Source organism: Panicum virgatum, chromosome 9K (assembly GCF_016808335.1).
Source record: "Panicum virgatum strain AP13 chromosome 9K, P.virgatum_v5, whole genome shotgun sequence".
In the NCBI taxonomy this organism is placed as follows: Eukaryota; Viridiplantae; Streptophyta; class Magnoliopsida; order Poales; family Poaceae; genus Panicum; species Panicum virgatum.
In genome coordinates, this window is record NC_053144.1 from 5,446,729 (window position 1) to 5,466,132 (window position 19,404).

Sequence of the window (19,404 nt, forward strand, 5' to 3'; positions counted from 1 at the left end):
GGCGATCGCCGATCGGACAAGCCACAAGGCTGGCATGTGGAAATGGAGCGCGACCGCGGCGTGTGTGCCGTTCGGCTCCGGCAGCCGCCGTTCCGGCGTAGCATTCAGCACAACTGTTGTGCAGGGCGTAGCATTCAGCACAACTGTTGTGCAGGGAGGGCATGAATGTGAAGAGGACCACGTCCACCATGCTGCTGCCCGGCCCAGCGTGAATGTGGTCTCCAGGGCAGGCGAGGCTCAGCAGGGCTTATTCAATGATCTTGGAGGGAGGGATCCTACCACACTCCGGCCACATGCACCTGTAGCCCTGCGCATCAATCATCCGACGCTATCGTGATCAACTGATCCAATTTGGCCACAGCAGCTCAGTTTGTCATGTCATCAAACTCCAGTGACAGCATGCAGAACATTATTCAATTCAATCAATCTTTCAGGGTTTGAAGACCAGCCTTGAAAGCCTTTTTTATTGGATTTACTGAAGGGCTTAAAGCCGCGGAAGATTTACAGAATCTTGGTTCAAAATCAAAATTCAGATTCACCCTCAGCAACCACTCTACAAAGGAAGAGAAAAAGAGGAGATCATGAGAGACCTAGCATCTACTGTAAAGGGTGGAGTGAGCAATGTCAGCTGGGTCTAGAGGCATCAATCTTGTGGCCGTGGCCAAAGGCAACAACTTGGCTGAAATGTGCTACTCTTCAGATCTCAGGCAACCCATTACGTTGGTGTCGGCAGCAGGCAGAAGATGATGCACGCAGCAACCGAGGTTAGGAACGTCAGGCAGGCCATATTGTAGCCATGATAGCTGTTTTGTGCACGAGGAGCATCTCGAGGCCCTTCATTTCCTCTCCATGGACCACGAATCCTGCACAGCAACAGAATCTTGCTCAGTTCATGCAAACTAGGTCTCTATGGTAACACAAAGTCCTATCTAGATGAGAGGGTTTATGTGGCGTGATATTGATGCATTGATACACATGTTAGTAGCTTGTACTAGAAGGGGAACAATTTACCTTCCTATGCAGACCGAAATCATGTCTGCCAGAATGTTCCTTGCTGCCGTGGTATTGTGCGCTTTCTGTTCCTGGGTAAACTTCGCTCATCTTCCTAGATTTTTCTGGTGTAGAAAAAAATGGCATTGACCTTCCACTTGACCACTGTTTTCTATCACCAGAATAAGGCGAGCAGCCAGACGTCATGTAGTAAGAACTGAGGTGCTCCTGCCTACATATGGTAGGTGTCTCATGTTGATTTTGGAGCAAAGACATTGTGCTGAAACCATGTTGGAAAAAGCAAGTAGCCGGAGAATAAGGCTCTGACTGTGGACTAGGAAATGACATGAACTGTGGTAGCCTGCTATGAGGTGGAAAGGAAGGTGGGGTTGTAACATCTGGGCTCGAGCTAGGCAATGGACAGCCTTCTACGGTTAAGCCTTGCTTAGCAGCCAACTTAAGAATTTGTTTCTGATTTAATCCTGTTCCATAAAGAATGTTCCACAGGCTCCTTAGAGCCTCCCTCTGATTATGTATTACTTGATCCCGCATAGCCATCTCAATTTGGAGCTCAGCATTGGTCATTCCCTAAAGAGACACAGACAGCACGTAAGACATCACATTCTTATAATTTACATCAGGAAATATATTAGAAGTTGAGGGTTACTTACAAGAAGTCTGTACTGGCTGAGAATGTGTAGGTAGGTTTTATTGCCATTGTTACTGACAGCTTCCTCGATCATGTTCTGGAGTTGACGCCTGCGACTCTCATTCATTTCAATGTCCTAAAAGAAAAAAGGTCTTCATATAAGTTTACTTCAAGGCAACTAAATCAAAGGGAATAGAAGAAGATTAACACCTTTCTATATCCAGAACCAGCTTCATCATTATCACGGATGTTGTCAAGAATGACTTGTCTCCTTGATGTTAAGGCTTGCAGAACTGTAGAGTCCATTTCTTTCACCTGAATACAAAAGCATCAGTGTTCTGTAGCAATAGTCAGCTCACTATCTGCAGCTTTTTAACCAGGCTTGCATATATTATACGATAATATATGTTCCAAACAGCTGCCTTGGCAATCTGTTTGGAAGGGCTAAAGATATCGGTGGCTTAAGATGTCCTATAAATCAGTGGTTTTCCTAGAGAGAAAGGGGAAAATGGAAAAACACATATCCAAAGAGGCTCTCGTGAACAGTCCATGCCTTTTGGTGTGCCTAGCTCTATAGAATGGTAACAGATTTGAAATTGATCGGGTAAATTGCAAACCTGATGCCTTGCAATAGCATCATCAAGATGCTGGAGCTCCATTCGGTTGCGCTTATTAGTTTCTTCAAGTTCAAACAGAGCCTTCTGCAGATTTATTCGTTCTTGAACATTCTCACCAGTTTCCTGGCTCAAAACATTTAACCAGGACAGCTCACTATCTGCAGCTTTTTCAGTAGGTTTTACACTTAATTGATGCTCCTTCTCAGCTAATTCCTTCTTCAACTGAGAAACCTCGACCTACAAAATCCCAGTGTAACACATATCAGTACGATCTATGATGGAAATGCAGTAGGAGGCCATTTGTTTCTCATTATGGCAAACCTGGAGACTGTCAATCATCCTCTGATAGTCTTCAACATGAGTGTCAAGTGTTCCGATATTTTTCTACAAAGAACAAAGTAGCATAAGAATAATAGAAGTGACCTTAGGTATACATATTCAGAAGCTTCATTTGCTTCTATTTGAATTGGACAAATACTTATGATAAAGCAATGTGCATAAAATCTGCTATTTGACCTCTTAATCTGCTTCTTACAATAAAAAGAAAGGGAAAAGGTGCCTCACATGGACATGTGTTTTTATCTCCTTAGCACGGTCTGCATACTTGAGTGTATTGGTTGTGTGATGATACTGATCGTCAGCTGGTGATATTGTAGCAACCATAACAGTTTGAGAATTGCCAGACAGCCCATCCTTTAGAATTCGAGTTAATTTGCTGCAAATAGTTCCTATCAGATAACTACCATAAACAAAAAAAGTGTCGCATACAGTAAAATCTGAAGTTGAAATACCTGTTGCGATAGGGAACATAGGCAAGACCTTTCTTGTTTTGCTTGCCTAGGGCATTGATGCAGTTTGCTAATGCAAGGAGTGACCGATTGATGTTGGCTCCGTCTCTAAGTTTTTGCCCAAAATTGTTTGTCTCAGAGGCCCTCTCACTGCTCACAGAATGAAGCATTAGAAGTTGCTTTTTTCCCGAACAATGAATGGGAACAGCAATGAAACGGAATTGATATTACCTGCCCGCAAGATCAACCAAGGCAAGCTTTCCACGAAGAACTTGGTTACCATATTGACCTTTCTGCTTTCGCTTTACAGTAATCTCAAGTACAGCATGTGACCTTGACGAAAAAAAAACTGAACCATTAGAATTGCATGCGCAGCTGCATAGCTTGAAATTGCAATAATATGTTTACACTGGATACCTATTACAACATTACAGAACTATATATCCATCAATAATATGAACCGATATAATTCACCCTAATCTGGTGACATTGATCCAATTGTATTCCTTTTTCTCTTGATTAATGTTATGGTTTCTAGGATTTTTATTTTTTGTAGATTAATTATGGTGGGAATTTGTAGCCCTCAGAGCGAAGGTGCCTTTAATAGTTTAATCCACCAAATGTTTATATTTAACAATTAATAGAACGAAATATGTTAAATCTTATGACCGACCATCGATATCTTCAAATCCTAAGAGTGACAATAGCATAGCAGGCTAAACATATTAGCTACAATGATATAGATCTTAACCAGGAAGAAAGAATTAAGTTCTGACATGCAAGATATTGATAAATCTTAAAAATAAGCCATGGACATTCAGAAATGAAAGCAGATTGACAGATTACTTAATTACCGTGAAGAGGTAGCATTTGCTTCTGTGCTCTCTGTCTTGCGTCTACTGTTGCCTATGTTCAACAGCTCAAGAATTCTATCTGCAGAATGAACCTAACAACAGAATAATGTTAGAAAAATCATGCTGTTATGAAAAGCAAAAAATTGAGGCAGTGGTATATCCATTTTTCACAGAACGACAGGGAAGAAATAAAGCATGGGCACTCATCACTCGCAAGGTAATTAAATAGTTTTTTTTTTTGAAGAAAAATTCATGATACTGACATGGCATTACACTAATTTCTTAAGAATGGAAAATAAATAAATTACATATTAAAAGCACTAAAAGTGTATCAAGGATTGCGCCCTCTGCTTAAATGTGGTGAAAAACTTAGATGTTAAAGAAATAGCCAAAAAGTAGAAAGACAGTTAACTTTAGTAGAAGATGGAATCAATTTTCTCATTAACAGGGAATATTAACATTGAATAAAGTATAAAAACCTTAATGCTTCTCAACCCAGCAACTAATATGCCATGCTGAGGATCTTCTCGAAGCTCCAGGTGTCCAGAGGATTTCTCAAGCAAATCGTAGATAACCTAGAATTCAGGAAACTATTGCTTCAGAAATTTTATAACAATGTACAATTATAAATGGCTAGTACTACAATAGTAAAAGAATATATCAACCAACCTCATTGTACACTTCCAGATATGAACATGAGACTTCAAATGTATCTGGACCGCCGTCCTTTTTTATCAGCTCAAAAATTGTACGAAAGCTAAGAACCATAAGGCCAGGATCACTATGGGTTCCAACCATAGTGTAAGTCTTGCCACTGTATAATCGAATAGATAAATATTAAGTGTAATACTATTACGATCATTTACCTCAAGATTAGTATATTGCAGTGCTGCACCAGAAGGTAACAAAATATACAGTGCATAGCTGTCAGAATGCCGACATCTTGTTTTTTGCTGCTGTTAATTACTGAATGTTTAAATAGTAGGACTGCCACATACTTCATACTATATTATGATGAAGAAAGACAAAGACAGAAACACTATATACCAAAGCTAAAGGCAACTGAAAACATATAAGCAATGAGATAATTTTAGTTAATGTCTTAGGATATAGCATTTAACCAAACATGAGAAAATGAAATAAATGCATCCTTAGCTTGGTTGCTGTTAGCCATGACTATTATGCTTAATTACAATGGGAAGTTCAACAATTATGGTGCAAGTCATACATTGCATTATTACAAACTAGAAACGAGCATGTGATTTGTAATAGACAAACTTCTGTATAAAATTCTCAACCTTTTATTGTGATTTGTAATTTGAAATGTATACCATGTATTTTAATGACAGTAACATACAAGATATTCAGAGCATTTCCCATGATGTTAAAAGACAACAAGCAAAACAAAGCACTGAATGCATACCTTCCAGTACAACCATAAGCAAAGACTGTGGCATTAAGGCCTTGGACTACACCAGAAATTGTAGAGGATATATTCTTGTACACGTCCTGAACAATTATGAACAGGATCACAATATGAAAATGTGACTGTGTGGAAGTACAAGAGCATGTGATTAACTATCACTAATTAGCTGGTAAGCACAAGCGTGATGATGCCCAAATGAGGAATATGCTAAATCTTACAATTTCCATATATATCTATCTATCACAATATATATAAACAAACAATTTTAATTGTTGTTCTTATGCTATTCTGTCCTCATCATGCTATTTCCATATAAAAAAAGCTCGTCAGTTGTCGTCATAACAACTAAAAATAATGTAATTAATTTGTAAATTAGAAGATGAACATAATACAAGGCAACTGATTCGTTGGGGCCATAACACATTCTTCCAGCCTAGGCGTTTGATAATGTTCTACAGTCTCTGCTTTGTTCCCTGGGCGACGTCTGAATTAGGTAGAGACCTAACAGTTAGTCTACATCACGGGTTGGCCATAGACTGAACAAAAGCTGCTCAATGGTTCTTTTTAGATGCCAGCCGTACTGCTCCAACTGTATGAAGCACGAGACACTCCTAATTCTAGCAAATTCGTAATCAAGATAAGTAGTTGGTGGTTCAGTCTTTCAGAGCATCATTTCCTGGCAAGCAAGAAATGAGCAGTTTGGGGAGAATCCAAGCTGCGGTTCAGATGCCAAAAACATACCATAATAAGCATCTGAGCCCAAATGTCAAAAACAGGCCAAGCAATTACAGATGAGAGCAGAGCAAACCACACGCTTACATACCGAATTGGAGCATCCAGGTGCGTACACGTGATCAAATGTGTATCTCCTCTCCTTCGTCCGGTTCTGTATTAGGTCCAGGTAATCCTTTGACAGATCGGGGTCCAGCACAACCACAGTCTGGGGGAGAGAAACGCATATAAACCATCACATTGTCACCACCATTTGTGATTTTCCGAAACTACCAGCGCATGAACAAAACCGCAGCCTGTACCTTATCATCGATGACCTGGATGATATGCCGCGAGCGCCGCTGCTCGGTGTCGGTCAATGGCCTGCACTTGACAGCCACCTGCAATTGCAATGCACGATTACAATCGCGCCCCCGCTATAACCGGCAATTAAGCAGCGAAAATGGAAATTTCCATGGACTCTCGTTCACAAGAGCATGACGAACCTGCAGCGTGGCTGTCTGCTTGGACGCCGGAGCTCGGATGCTCGGCATTGTCCGGGAGGAACCTTCGTGTCAGCTGAGCCCTCCAAAAGATGCGATTTACTTATCTATCTACCAGAAAGGCAGAGACCAATACAAATCCCGGCAACGCTTCGGAATGACGCCACGCCGAGGCGGCGGAAAGGCAAGGCGCATCCCCACCACCCCGCCACCAGCAGCGGCCGCTCCGAAAAGCCGACCGCGAAAAGGAGGCGCTGCGCCTGGCCGGCCACCAACCTCGAGCCCCGCCCGCCCGCCGCAAGGACAAAACCAAACGCCTGCCTCGGGAAGCCACTGACGCCGGAGCGAAATGCCGCCGCGAACCCGGCCGCGCCCGCCGCAATGCGATCTCCCGGCGCCACCCACCCTTCCAGTGGCACCAGGAACGGGCCGGAAACGTTCCCAATTCCGGAACCGAACCGCCCTCCCACGCCGCGCGGTTACGCGGAAAGGAAAGGGAAAAGGAAAACCGGCAGCTCAGGCGTGGTTTGGTGGGTGGCACGACGGCCACGCTGCAGTACGGGGATACTGACGGAGCGGGAGTAGATGAGACGAGAGGCAATGGAGGACGACGAAGATATGGAGGGGGAGGAGGAGTCGGGGCGAGGACTGAGGAGGGAGGGGAGTGGGGGGAGGAGGCGTTTTAACGGTGGAGCGAATAATTAATTGGCGGCAGCTGTCGCGGCCGCGGGGGAGAAGGCGACACGGGACGGAAGGGGGGAGGCGACCGTGGGGATGGGAGCCAGTCTCCCCCGCCCGGGCCCACAAAGCGCCTACGGCCGTTTGGGCCTCCGCTGGCCTGGGTACACGACGGCGCCGCGCCCGCACTGCAATTGCCATCATCCCCTGCCAGGTCTCCACTCTCCACCACGTCTCGTACTCTCGTCCTCCTCCCTCTCGCGCATCTCTACTCGCGGCTCTAGTGTAGTGTAGGGTACTGAAACAACATGACATCATTTATATTATTTCGAGTGATTTTGGTGATCGAATGACAACACAACATTTGGACTAATATGATTGTTAAGATGATCATTCTCAGGTTTTTATGTTCAAGTGATGACAAAGAGAAAAAGAAAATAGGCGTAGCAAGGCCCGAAGGGCCGCCCCTACGGGAGTTCCGCGACCCGGTTAGCGGACGGGGGTCGAGGGGGAGCCGTCCCTCGCGGGTCTCAGGGCAGCGCCCTGAAAGCTCTTCGGTTGGTAGCACCGGAAGAACCGACGTCATGGCAGAAGGGAATCGAAGCCAAGTCAGTTTATGGACACCGGATGAACCGATTGGTCAAAAAGAGACATCGGTGCATTGGACGTACTATGTTCCAGAGACGATGCAAGTCGCGCAAGAGCCAAGTCTTCAGCACCGGTTGAACCGGTGAAGCATCGGTGCATACCATCGGTGTAATGACGTCAGCAGAAGAGTTCAGTGTTGTGAGTGACCGGATTAACCGACGGCTAAGCATCGGTTGAACCGGTGGTCACTGTGTCAGCTGTCAGGAGTTCAACGACTACTTCGGGTCTGAGAGTGACTGGATGAACCGACGCTACCCCAGGCAGAGGCATCGGTTCATCCGGTGATACGCAGATTTTCTGCTGACCGTTGGTGCAACGGCTACAAGACTTGGTGGCCTATATATACGCCTCACCCCGGCCATTTAAAGTTTGCTGGAGTTGCTGGACATCCCACACACACCCAAGAACATCTCCAAGCCATACAAAAGCATCAAGATCATATCCTTAGCCCTTAGCACACTTTGAGAGTGTTGTGTATAGGATTAGCTCTTAGTGAGTGAGATTGCAAGGCTTCGAGACTTTGTGCTGTGGTTCATTAGCGAACCAAAACAAGAGCTTAGTGCGCCGGCACCTTGGAGCGTGAAGCTCACCGGCAACGTCATCGACCCTCCGACTTGGTGTGGATCGGCGACGACATCTTTGTGCGGGGGACGTGGAGACCCTCATTCTTTGTGGATAAGTTTCTTAGTGGAATCCGGTGCCAAGATAACCGTGATTGTGTTCACGGAAGAGACTTGGTGGCCGAGTAGCAATACTCTTAGTGAGTGTTACAATAACGTGGATGTATGTGTGCCTTTGTGGCTAACCGAACCACGGGATAAACACCCGTGTCAAGAGTTTGCTATCTCCTATCCCGCTCTTTAAGCTTCCGCATTTCTTACTAGCAATTTGTGTGCCTTTACTTTCATAGAATAATTTTTTGATAGGAAAAACTATAGGTTGCTAAACTCTTTTGGGATAGGGGTTTCACACTAGAAGTACCTAGTTGTACATCTAGATAGCATGTTTTTGTTTAAATTTTGTGCAAACTAGTTGGAACTATAGATTTAAATTTTTATTAGTGCCTAATTTACCCCTCATCCTCTTAGCCTAGAGCACCACTCGATTCTCCTTGGAGCCCATGGTGGTCGAGTGGAGCTCACAAAGCTCAGAATGCCTCTCCCGTAAGCAACCATTAGCAGACCTTAATTGGGGAGTTACGTTAGCGTGCGGGTTACCAGCATTTAGCGGCAGTAAAAGCAGCCGTAACGCAATGGAGCTGAGGAGAATTAAGGTCACTAACCGTTGGTCTCGTCTCACGTCCTGCCCATCCTTTGCGTGCGGACACGCGTTAACACTCTGCGAGCTCTGATTGGCCGCTTGATCAAAGTAATTTCAGCGATAATTATGCCTCGTACTTGGTCGTGTTGGTGACCATGTCCGTCTCGATGTCGTTTAACTGCCCGCCGGTACGGCGGTACTGCTCTGCAAAGCGGTACGCAAAGTTGTTTTTCGTTAATCGGATCCGATCGAGTACGCTAAGCTGAACAAATTACGTTCGCGGCCTGTTTTGAACATGGAATGGAAGGAATTTAGAAGTGCTTGGAAGCTAGTAATGTCTCCGAATGCTTCCCGAATTTACGGTCGTTTTGAATGGGGCAGCCAGTCTGTCAAATTAATCCCTTCCGGTCGTTCAAATTTTCTTTTCTTTTTTTTAAAGAAACATCGTTCATATTTTCAAAACAAGGAATAACGCATGCATTGCAGCATTGGCGACTTCAAGTCTTCAACTCATCAACTGTGTTGCACCTAACACGAACATGTGAGACCTTTCTGGTGAGGCGACGGGACTGTGCACTGCACGTGCATTCCCTGCCCCGGCGGCCCACTCCACTTGAGCTGATGCCCCAACGCGCGCGCCCTCTGAACTTGAACTCAGACTCAAATCATTTGAGAAAAAAAACGTGACAAAACTTAAGTTTCCAACTACAAGCTGGGCTCCTAGTGAATCATGGATTCATGTCTCTCTCTGTTTCGGTCAGATGTTTGAGGGCGTCAATAAAACTGGTGCCACCACGAAAATTCAAAAGTCAAACGTGCTTGGAGCCAACAACAACGAGGCGAGCGCGTCCGCGTTTCCGCATGTCACCCTCTCTTCTCCCCAGTTTTTTGAATTCAAACTCAATCGGGAGCTTTGAAATGCCTCCCTCCAAATTAAATATCAAATCCCAAGTTAGATCACCTGCGTTCTAGAAAAGCACAAAACAAATGGTCCCGTTGCGCAACCACTGCCCGTGGCCACGACACTCGATCCGCGTCAAGATTCGTGCGCCTTGGGTCCGCGGCTAGCAGTACTGCTACCGCGACACGACAAGGGAGTTGGCTCGTGTGCACGTACACGGGGACCCCCGGGGGCGTGGCGTCGCCCGGCTCGCGCCGCGCATGCAACAACCACGGAGAGAGACCACGGAGGCGGCAAAGGCAACGGTGGTTGACACGGACACCTCTTCTGGCGCCACCCGGCCCCTCCCCTCCCTTCTCCGTCGGCAGGCGCGGTCCCGTCCCGTCCGGGTTACTCTGACCGCCACACATCGATCATTCCCCCGGCCCGATCAAACAAATCGCAAGAGGGGGCCGCGGCCGCTGCGTGTCGCGGAGCTTTCCAGTGTCTCGGCCAGACGGCCACGCCCACACCGGGGCTCATCTTTTAATCTGATCAGGGCCGAATCAGGGCGCCGGTGGAACGAATGGAATCTAGCGCCTGGTGTCTTTTTGCCTGCCTGCCCCTGCTCTGCTAGTACTACTAGTACTATTTTACTGCCGCGGCGGCGGCGGCGGCGTACGGACGGACGGCGTGTCGCGGCGGAGATGCGCTCGCATTTGCTCCGGGCACGGGAACCCTTGGCGGCTCCCGTCGACTCGTCGTCGCGGTCTCACGGGCGGCGACCGAGTCAGACCCCGACGCCTGCCGGCGGCCGTGAGGCGCGTTACTCTGGTCACGGGAGGAGCAACCGAGAGCAAGAGGCGAGCTGCCACTGCCAGCCAGGGGCCGGCCTGGAGGCTGGTGCCAAGTGCCTGGTGGTGGCGAGCGCCCAGCCAGCGAGCGCGAGGCGACGCCGAGAGGCGAGAGAGCACACGGTGCCTGTGCGCGTGGGATGTGGGAACAGGCGCGCGACAGGTTCTCCGCGGCCGCATAAACAAATGGAAGTGTAGTAATATGGGGTAACAAAAATAAAAATTTTCTACCACATAAACCAAAATTACTGCAGTTATAGATTACGAGATTACCACTAAATGCACGATTGCGGAACTTCTGTAGCGCGTCGGTGTAATGCAGATGGAAGTCGGCAGTGCAGTTGCGTGAATCTCCTCACGAACGGCTCGTCCTTGTGCAGCAAGCGCAGCAACTCCACGAAGTCCGGGAAGAAACTTCGCACTCCGGACTGCTAGATCCGCGAGAACAAACTATGGCTAGATGCACGAGGAAGAGGGCGCTAATGTAGCGCGCCGTTACTGTGCATGGTACTGTTCATCCACGTGAATAGTAGCCAGGTTAGGGTTTTTAGACGCCCCCTCCTTTGTTTATATAGCCTTTTAGGTGGGCTGCCTTGAGCCCCACCTTGGGTGCCCCTTTTGGGCCTAAATGGCCCATTAGTACACCTAAACCCAATCTAATTCGAATCTCATCCTTATCAGGTTTCTTTTTCTTAAGTGTGTGACCCTATGGGCTCACATGCGAATACACATGTCCCGAGTACTCTTACTCGGCCCAATAGTAGACAATGGCATCTAGCAAGACATGTCAACTACTATACGCACACAAAAATCATATCATGTGGGAACAGGCGCGCGACAGGTTCTCCGAAGGCCGCGTAAACAAGGTTCATCTATGCTATGAACAGTAACTCACGGAATCTTTTATACATTGAGGTTTAAACGAAGTCTATTTGCAAAAAAATTTCACAGATGAGTGCAATTTTGCGTGGCGAATCTATTGTGAAAAAAAATCGTGATTGGCTACAATAATACTACAGTAACTATTCTCTAATCGTGCGGTCAAAGACCTCATTAGATTCATCTCGCAAAGTAGCACAAAATTACAAAATTATAAAATTAGTTTTGCAAACTGGCTTCATTTAATACTCCTAATTGTTGGTCAAAATTTGCGCTAAGTGTGCTACGGACCAAACCAAACAGGACCCAACTTGACCAGCTGATGCCGGCAGATGCCGCGAGCCTGCGCTGGCCACCGTCGCTAGCAGATCAGGCGATCGTACCGGATCGCGCGAGAAGGTACGTTCCGTGAGCTGGGGCACGGGGGCCACTAGCACCGCTCGGTAGCTCATTATGGCGGCCGTACGCCCATGGCGATCTCACTCGGATTCCGCCTGCTCCACGTCACGTAAGGCTGTCCACAATGGCAAGAGCAAGAGCAAATTTGCTCTTGCCTCGTTTCCCACGCCCTCTCTGTCTACAGTGCCAAACAGTACATCTACAGTGTCAAACAGTAGATTTACTCCTCCATTTCCTCCTATCGCTGTGGACGGTCTAAATGACGAGGTCACAGGAGGTGCCAGCCAAGGCGCCGTTCGGATGAGCTGGGCTGATTCCCAGCTGGTACTGTTTCAGGTACAGTAGCAGCCGGAAACAGCTAGTGGCCAAGAACGACGATGTGGGGTGCGGGAATGAGAGCCAGAGAGCAGAGAGGGGGGACGAAGGAGGGCGACGCCGCGGGTTGGACTGGAGCTGCCGAACAGCTGGGCTCCCAGCCCAACCAAACCAGCCCAGCCAGCGATCCGAACAGGGTCCAAGCCCATCCTGGGGATCGGGCAGTTGGGCTGCCGTGCACGGTTGACCCGGGATTTCCTCCAAGGCCCGGGTACGCCCGCACACAGCAGAGCCCGCGCGCGCCCACCGCACGGCCCAACCGGTCGGTGCGTGCCTCCTGCACCGGCACGGCCGTGCCTGTGCGTCCGGCCGGCTGCTGCCCCTCCGATCCGCTCTTCGCTCACGCCCCGGCCGCCGGCGCTCGACGAACGGCGGCGGCTCGGAGGACCTTGGATCGTGGCGTCCGCTCGCATTCACGCCTCCACCCGCCGATTGTCCTTGCCCGGAGCCGGAGCCGCAGCCAGCAGGCTGTTGTCTTACTAGAAAGGCCGCGCAGCCTTGCTGCGCGAGACCTGTATTGTACCGTTTGATTAGATTATATGAAACTTTATTTGATAAATGGAAAAAGAACGTACTTAGTTTGATAACTTTTTTAGGACTTGGCCGATGCGCCATCAGCGGCTGCTTGCACTTTCTTTTTCGAGCTCATGCTTGTTCGCACCAACGAGCTTGCCGATTTGCTGCCCGTTCTTGAGGAAGAACATCGGGGTTGCGCGGATGTCCCATGATGAGCTAAAATCCTGGAGATCAATCACAAATTGAATTAGATTATGGCTGCAAGTGGAAGACAAGAGTGCCTCACAGGTTCTTACTGTAATTTTTTTGAAATATAGCAGCATGACCCACGCACAACATACTTCCTACCATCTAGGTATTAGCCTACCAGATCAATTTTTTATTACTAACAGAAAAATATTGCTTCAGTAAATCTATACTATAGCACTTGTTAACAAGACCGATGTTGCATAGCTTACAATCTTGGTGCAAAGTATTGTGGCGGTGAGAAGCCTTATCCCAGTCACAATATTCAGTAATATCATGAATTGCAATTGAGTAGGAAATCAAAGGGAACCCACAGGCTTCACGAAGATCCTATAGTGAAGCATTCAACACAGCTAAAACCTACAGCAATTATCCCATGCTTCCTTCAGGTACAAAAGCCAAAAGGAACGACTAATTGCTAAATAGTATTGATTGAATCCACCTGATGTTCATGGTTATGCTCATGTTCACATAGAAGGCCCTGTCCCTGGCAGCGGGACTCTGCCATTAGCAAAATCTGTGCTTGCGGGAGGGAACCTTGTCTCCGTCATGGCAAATCCACAAAGAGATTATCACCCTGTGGTCTACAAGTGTTAGAGAATTTTAGCCAATACACAGATCTTGGAAAGTGAAAAGTTTGATGAAACTGCACGTTCGTTTTTTATAAATCTGGTGTAAATTTCTAGGGATTTCACAAAAGCGATGCTCTGCCATGGTTGTGAGTTGTGACAACTACTGGATTTATTTATACTGAAAAAGGTTGAAAGCTACTACTGGTATATTTATTTATCCTGAAAAAGGCTGAAATCTTTCTGATAATTTTATTTATATCCTGAAAAAAGGTTGAAAGCTATCAGATAATATTATTTATATCCTGAAAAAGGTTGAAGCTTTTAGAAGAATGAACCAAATCGACAACCCATGACAAATGTAAATCTGAGGCTGAATACAGGAGGGCATAACGATTTTGAGATCTACCATGAGCAAGAGAACAGAATAGATTTCCTTCTGGAAAATAGAGAGAGAAGAGAGGAGATGCAGATAAAAGCAGCTGGTGACCTTCATAATGTGCTGGTTGAGGAGCTTGACGGTGAGGATGACGCGGCAGCCGCTGGCAGGACGGAGGAGCCGAACTCGCCCTGGCCGATCTTGAGCACGCGGCTGGAGCTGTTTGTGGCGCTGCTGAGCTCTCTTCTCCAGTTCTCCTCCGATAGCTCATGAACGCTCCTCGTCGGCGTGGTTTGCGAGGCGGTGAATGAGGCCTTTCTCCTAAACGAGCTGCAGGCTCCTAAAGTAGTCGCTCCAACTCCTGAACAAATGACAGCTATCAAGGTTCAGATATTAAACTCAGCAACCCAGGATCTGATAACCAAAATGTTGTACTGCTATGGGACAAAACTGAAAGCTCAACACAGTTAGTGGGCAAAAAGGATGTTTCAACACGTTAGCATTTTGTTCTAATTAAAGTGAAATTGGTATGGGCATGGCGGCTATATACCATTTTAACATGAAATGATCTTAGCCTTTTGAATCTGGTAAAGTATTTTAATTGTCATGGGATGGGCTTGGCTGAACATGTCAGCCAACCATCATGGCTTCCCCATCCAAGCAGGGCAGCAATAGCGTGATTTATCTGCTACGTTAGTTTGTTTCTTAGTGATTTGCATTGGGCACATCCAGTTGCATGTCTAGTTGCCAATCTATATGCATCTCATCCAGTCATCCCTAGCAGCCTACTCCACCTAGTTATGTCCCAATGGAATTCAACCCAATGTGGGTTCGGAATATGAAAATTACATGGAAAGATGATTTTGGAAATGGATATAATTTGAGTATAGGTACAACCTGCTAGAAGTTTATGAACTTCTATTTATGTATGTGGTATATCCAAGTTCCATATCAGTAATTTCTGAAGGGAAAATGCCATAGTACCATCGTTTGTGATGTAGCATGTCAATGCTAAATTTATGGTACAGCTAACTTATTGTTTTGAGTACATTGTACACTTTATCTTGTATGGTTGTGGGACCATACTGGTGCAAAGCCTATTTTCTTTATTGAAAAGGTAACTTTTGTTGGGTGGGTATCTATTCAACTTTTGCATCATTTGACAATTTCACATTATTTTACTTGCAGACCTTCTGTCTCATTTTGTGGTAAAACAGATTGCTTTTCCCCAAACCATAGATGGCCTGAAGATATAGCTTGGCATCCAAATGGTGACAAAATATTTGCTTTATACACTGCTGATAATGGCGATTCTCAGGTTTCAATGGCAAACCTTATATCAGGACAAGTAAGGACTGTTAAAACAACTGCATTCCCTTCAGAAACTAAAAACTTGTGAATTGTGATGCTAACCAAACATAGATGACCAACGTAATCAAGTATGGAAGCATGCACCCAGAAAATTAAAAATGAAATCGGACAGAATCTAACCATGGGGAGATTTGTGGAGGAGGGAAAGGATATGTACCTCGATTTGTCTTCTAGTTAGTCAAGAAGCAGGAATCTCGTTGGGATTTAGACAGGTTGTGCAGGTTTAGTAGGTGGAGAGCCAGCAGGATTTTTGGGGGTGATGGCGCCGGCGGCGGAATGCACGGCTCCAGAGCGCGCGGCGTGGCCAGCAATGCGGTGGTTCGCCGAGGTGCTCTGGCCCGCGAGACGCGACTTGCAGCAGGAGTAGAGCGCGCGGTGGCCGCGGCCGCGAGCGGCGGCGACGATTTGGACGGAGAGGAGGAGCTGGGAGTGGAAGTGGGTGCCCGGAGAAGTCTGGAAGCGGAGGCGGCTGCGCTGAATGGATATATCGCGAACTTTGCCGGCGGCGTCGACGAAGGGACTAACAGGCTCTCGGCCAAGCTGCGCGGTTGCGGGAGAGGGGAGTGGAAGAGCCGCGGAGGGAGTGGGTGGCTGCTGCGGGAGGGAAGGGCAGCGACCGGCGGTCGGCCCGCGGGTGAGGGCGTCAGGCCCCTGCTTCGTGCTCCGTGCCCCGTGCTCCAGGCCGGCGGATCGAGCAGCGCACGCGCCTGCGTAGCGCGGAGGGCGGTGGCGGCCGGATCCGTGCAGAGGAGGGCGGTGGCCGCCGGATCCGCGCGCGGTGGCCATGCGGACGGCAGTAGCAGCAGCTTCGGGTGCCGGCAAAGCCGTGACGAAGGGGATAAGCACACGCCGCCGGCCGCCCTAGCTTCGCGCGCCGGTCGGATCTGGCGCCAGCGAGCCGTGACCAGGCGACCGGACCTCGGGCCGGCGGCGGGCGAACGGCAGCAGCGGCGCGCGCGCACGCGGCAGGGCTCGGCCGGCGGCGGAGCGCTGCGGCGGCGGAGGCCGTTCCTTGGCCGTTGGATGGCCCAATCGGACCGCCGATTTTTTTTCGGGTGACGTGGCGCAAAGAGAGGCCATGGAATGACCCATCAATCGTGTTATAGAGATAGAGATTGAAGGAAGCGGACGCGTAGCATGGATGTAACGCGCGTACTAGCGCCAGGGCTATATATATCGCCCGCGCGACAAAGCTCGAAGCCATCGCCTGAAGGCTCTTCTTCTTCCTCATGCTCCGGTGGGCGGCGGCGGCGAGCCAGGGGAGGGGGAGCGGCGGCAGCGAGCTAGGGGAGGGGGAGGGGGTGGCCGGCGAGGGGTGGTTGGTGGGGGGAGCGGCCGCCGGCGACCTCGCCGGCGGCCGGGGTGGTGGAGGGCGGCGGTGTAACTTAATTTTCCGGGTTGCTGGGGCTTCCATGGCCGCCGACCTTAGAGGAAAGGGCCGGGGGCGGCGGCGGCCCGGCGGTGCTGGCGTGTTGGGCAGCGGAGGGCGAGTCCCGCACCGCCGGCCGGGCGGGGTAGGACCCCCGGTGGGCGGTGGCCGGCGGTGGGGGTGAAGAGAAGCTGCGCGGCGGTGGCTGGGCGGCGCGGCGGCGAGAAAGGTTAGGGGCGGCGCGGCGGCGAGAAAGGTTAGGGGCGGCGGTGGTGGAGGGCGGCGGCGGAGGCGCCGGGGGCGGCGCCGGAGCCGGGCGGCGGCGCGGAGGCGGGGGAGGGCGTTGGTGGGCCGCGTGGGCCTTCTTCAGGCGATGGGTCCGGCAAATGTCGCTTGAAGCGACAACTAATCGGACCCGCATACTAGTGCCTCGACCGACCCAATGAACGGGTACTTGTTAGTGCTACGTGCACGACGCGAGATAATATAGGGCGGTTTGCGCACCAAGTACCAAGCCTGGCTCGCACCGCGTGTGCAGGCTCCCAGGCCTGCCGGATGCAGCAGCAAGGTATTAGGCCATGTACAACGCTGCCGCTAGGCTGGGCGCTATTCAGCGAGTGCCGCCTTTTTTGGGCCACCGTGGACCTTTGGGCGGGCTCTTCGCGCACGCGGAATCTATACATCGCTCGCGCTACAAAATTTGAATCCATTTCCTAAAGAGCTCGCACTTCTCCCTCTTCGCTCTTGCGCCGCCGCTGCTTGCCGCCGATTGGGGTTAGCGGTTCGGAGTTGGAGGCTGGGTTCGGGAGGTTGGGGGAGTAACTTTGCGGCGATGTTGCTACCGGTCAAGGTGGTGGTCGAGGCTAGCGGCGAGGTTAGGGTTCCGAGATTGCCGGGTACGGGACCTTCGATGGCCACCGGTAATAGAAGAGAAGATAGGGGACGAATCGACAGGCGGTGGGCGGGCGGCGAGGCAGCGCGGCAGAGCGCTGACGGCCCGGGTGGTGGGTGCCGGTGGTCGGGCCAGGTCCCGAACTGAGGCGTGGTGTGTGAACCGCCGAATTTGCACTCGGTTTAAGTGAAAATTATTGATTAACCCATTAAGATGAGGGTTAACACGTGTACATCTCTCGATACGCCACGTGTTAATCCACATCTTAGAGGCACTTAATCAACACAATTCATCTAAAATGACCGCAAATCCGGTAGTCCCGGTACGTGTTTGCCATATGCCCAGGATTAAGCACACGTACCATTATACAAGTGCGTACATTGCCGATGAACCACAAAGAGCAGTTTTACACACTTAATATTACAAATTTGATGTATGTGGGTTCAAACTTCCTTTACAAGCCTTGGGCTCACGAAAGACATATTAAACAGGAACTTAAAGTTTATTGCATTTACATGCTCTCACGGAGCAAAATTACAATAAAGACATACTAAGATAATGTTGTTGTCGTGGTGCTGCAAACCACAGCCGGGTGGCGGAAGGCACCCGCCCTAGCCCAGAGGGTGTGTACTCGGGGGTTAGCTAGTCTTAGATCAATCTTCCTCAAGAACTCGATGAACACAGCAAGATTTAGAGTGGTTCGGGCCGCCGGAGCGTAATACCCTACGTCCACTGTGTGTTGTATTGCCTTCCCACGAGAGTGAGAAGGTGCGAGAGTTTCAGCCTGTCTGGATTGCGGAGATTGTCCTGTGCACTGCGGGCACCTCCCTTTTATATCTCAAGGGGGCGCGTACACGGCTGTTGGATCCCCGACAGGTGGGCCCAACAATGCGATATAAAATAACGAGGTGTTCACACATTATGGCGTTGCAGGCGAAGGAGATCTCTCTCTTGGATTCGCTCGCCTGCTCCCGGAGCCCTCCGTCCATCATGTCTTGGCGCTGTCTTGTCGAGACGGAGCGCGACGCAGCTAGTAGCATCGCCTGTTATGTAGCTGAGCGGCTGTGTAGGGAGCGGCGTAGGCGGCATGATGGAAAAGTGCCGGGCCGTCGTATCCATTTAATGCGGCAGACGGGCTCTGCGCGGGTGCGGCTCAGGCGGCTCCACTGTGCTCCTTGGTAATACGCGGCGCGCAGCGGGGCCTGACAAAAGGCTGTCTTGTGTACCGCGGTGGCAGAGCACGCCTTGTCCATCGCATTAAATGCGGTAGGTGGGCGAGGCTTCCCGCGGAAGACTCGCGCACAACCCCACGTCTCCGGGACACGTGGCGGCTCCGGACCCCTACACGGTGAAGGGAGTCCGGACGGGCGCAGGAGGCTCCGGACCCCTCTGGGGGTCCGAGGCCCCGGCGGTCAGCACGGAGCTTCCCTTTGCGTAGACACGTGGCGTCACCGGACCCACCCTCAGGCGGGGAATGGTCCGGGGCCGTTGGCCTGGTGAGGGAAAAACCTGGCCTGTGGGGCCTGGCTACTCCATCTTTCCCGCGCAGCT

General features: G+C 49.5%; 1 protein-coding gene across 1 annotated transcript; it reads right to left on the reverse strand.

Moving 5' to 3' along the window:
* Positions 1-428: 428 nt before the first annotated feature.
* Positions 429-7,255, reverse strand: LOC120649602 (kinesin-like protein KIN-8B). Its single transcript, XM_039926441.1, has 16 exons — positions 6,542-7,255; positions 6,359-6,436; positions 6,148-6,264; positions 5,322-5,407; positions 4,568-4,712; positions 4,378-4,473; positions 3,899-3,990; positions 3,276-3,377; positions 3,048-3,194; positions 2,821-2,971; positions 2,578-2,640; positions 2,257-2,493; positions 1,850-1,954; positions 1,662-1,775; positions 1,012-1,578; positions 429-863 (listed from the first exon to the last, which is right to left on the reverse strand). The coding sequence occupies exons 1-16, from the start codon at positions 6,587-6,589 to the stop codon at positions 837-839; spliced, it is 2,175 nt and encodes a 724-aa protein (XP_039782375.1). The 5' UTR covers positions 6,590-7,255; the 3' UTR covers positions 429-836.
* Positions 7,256-19,404: the final 12,149 nt, after the last annotated feature.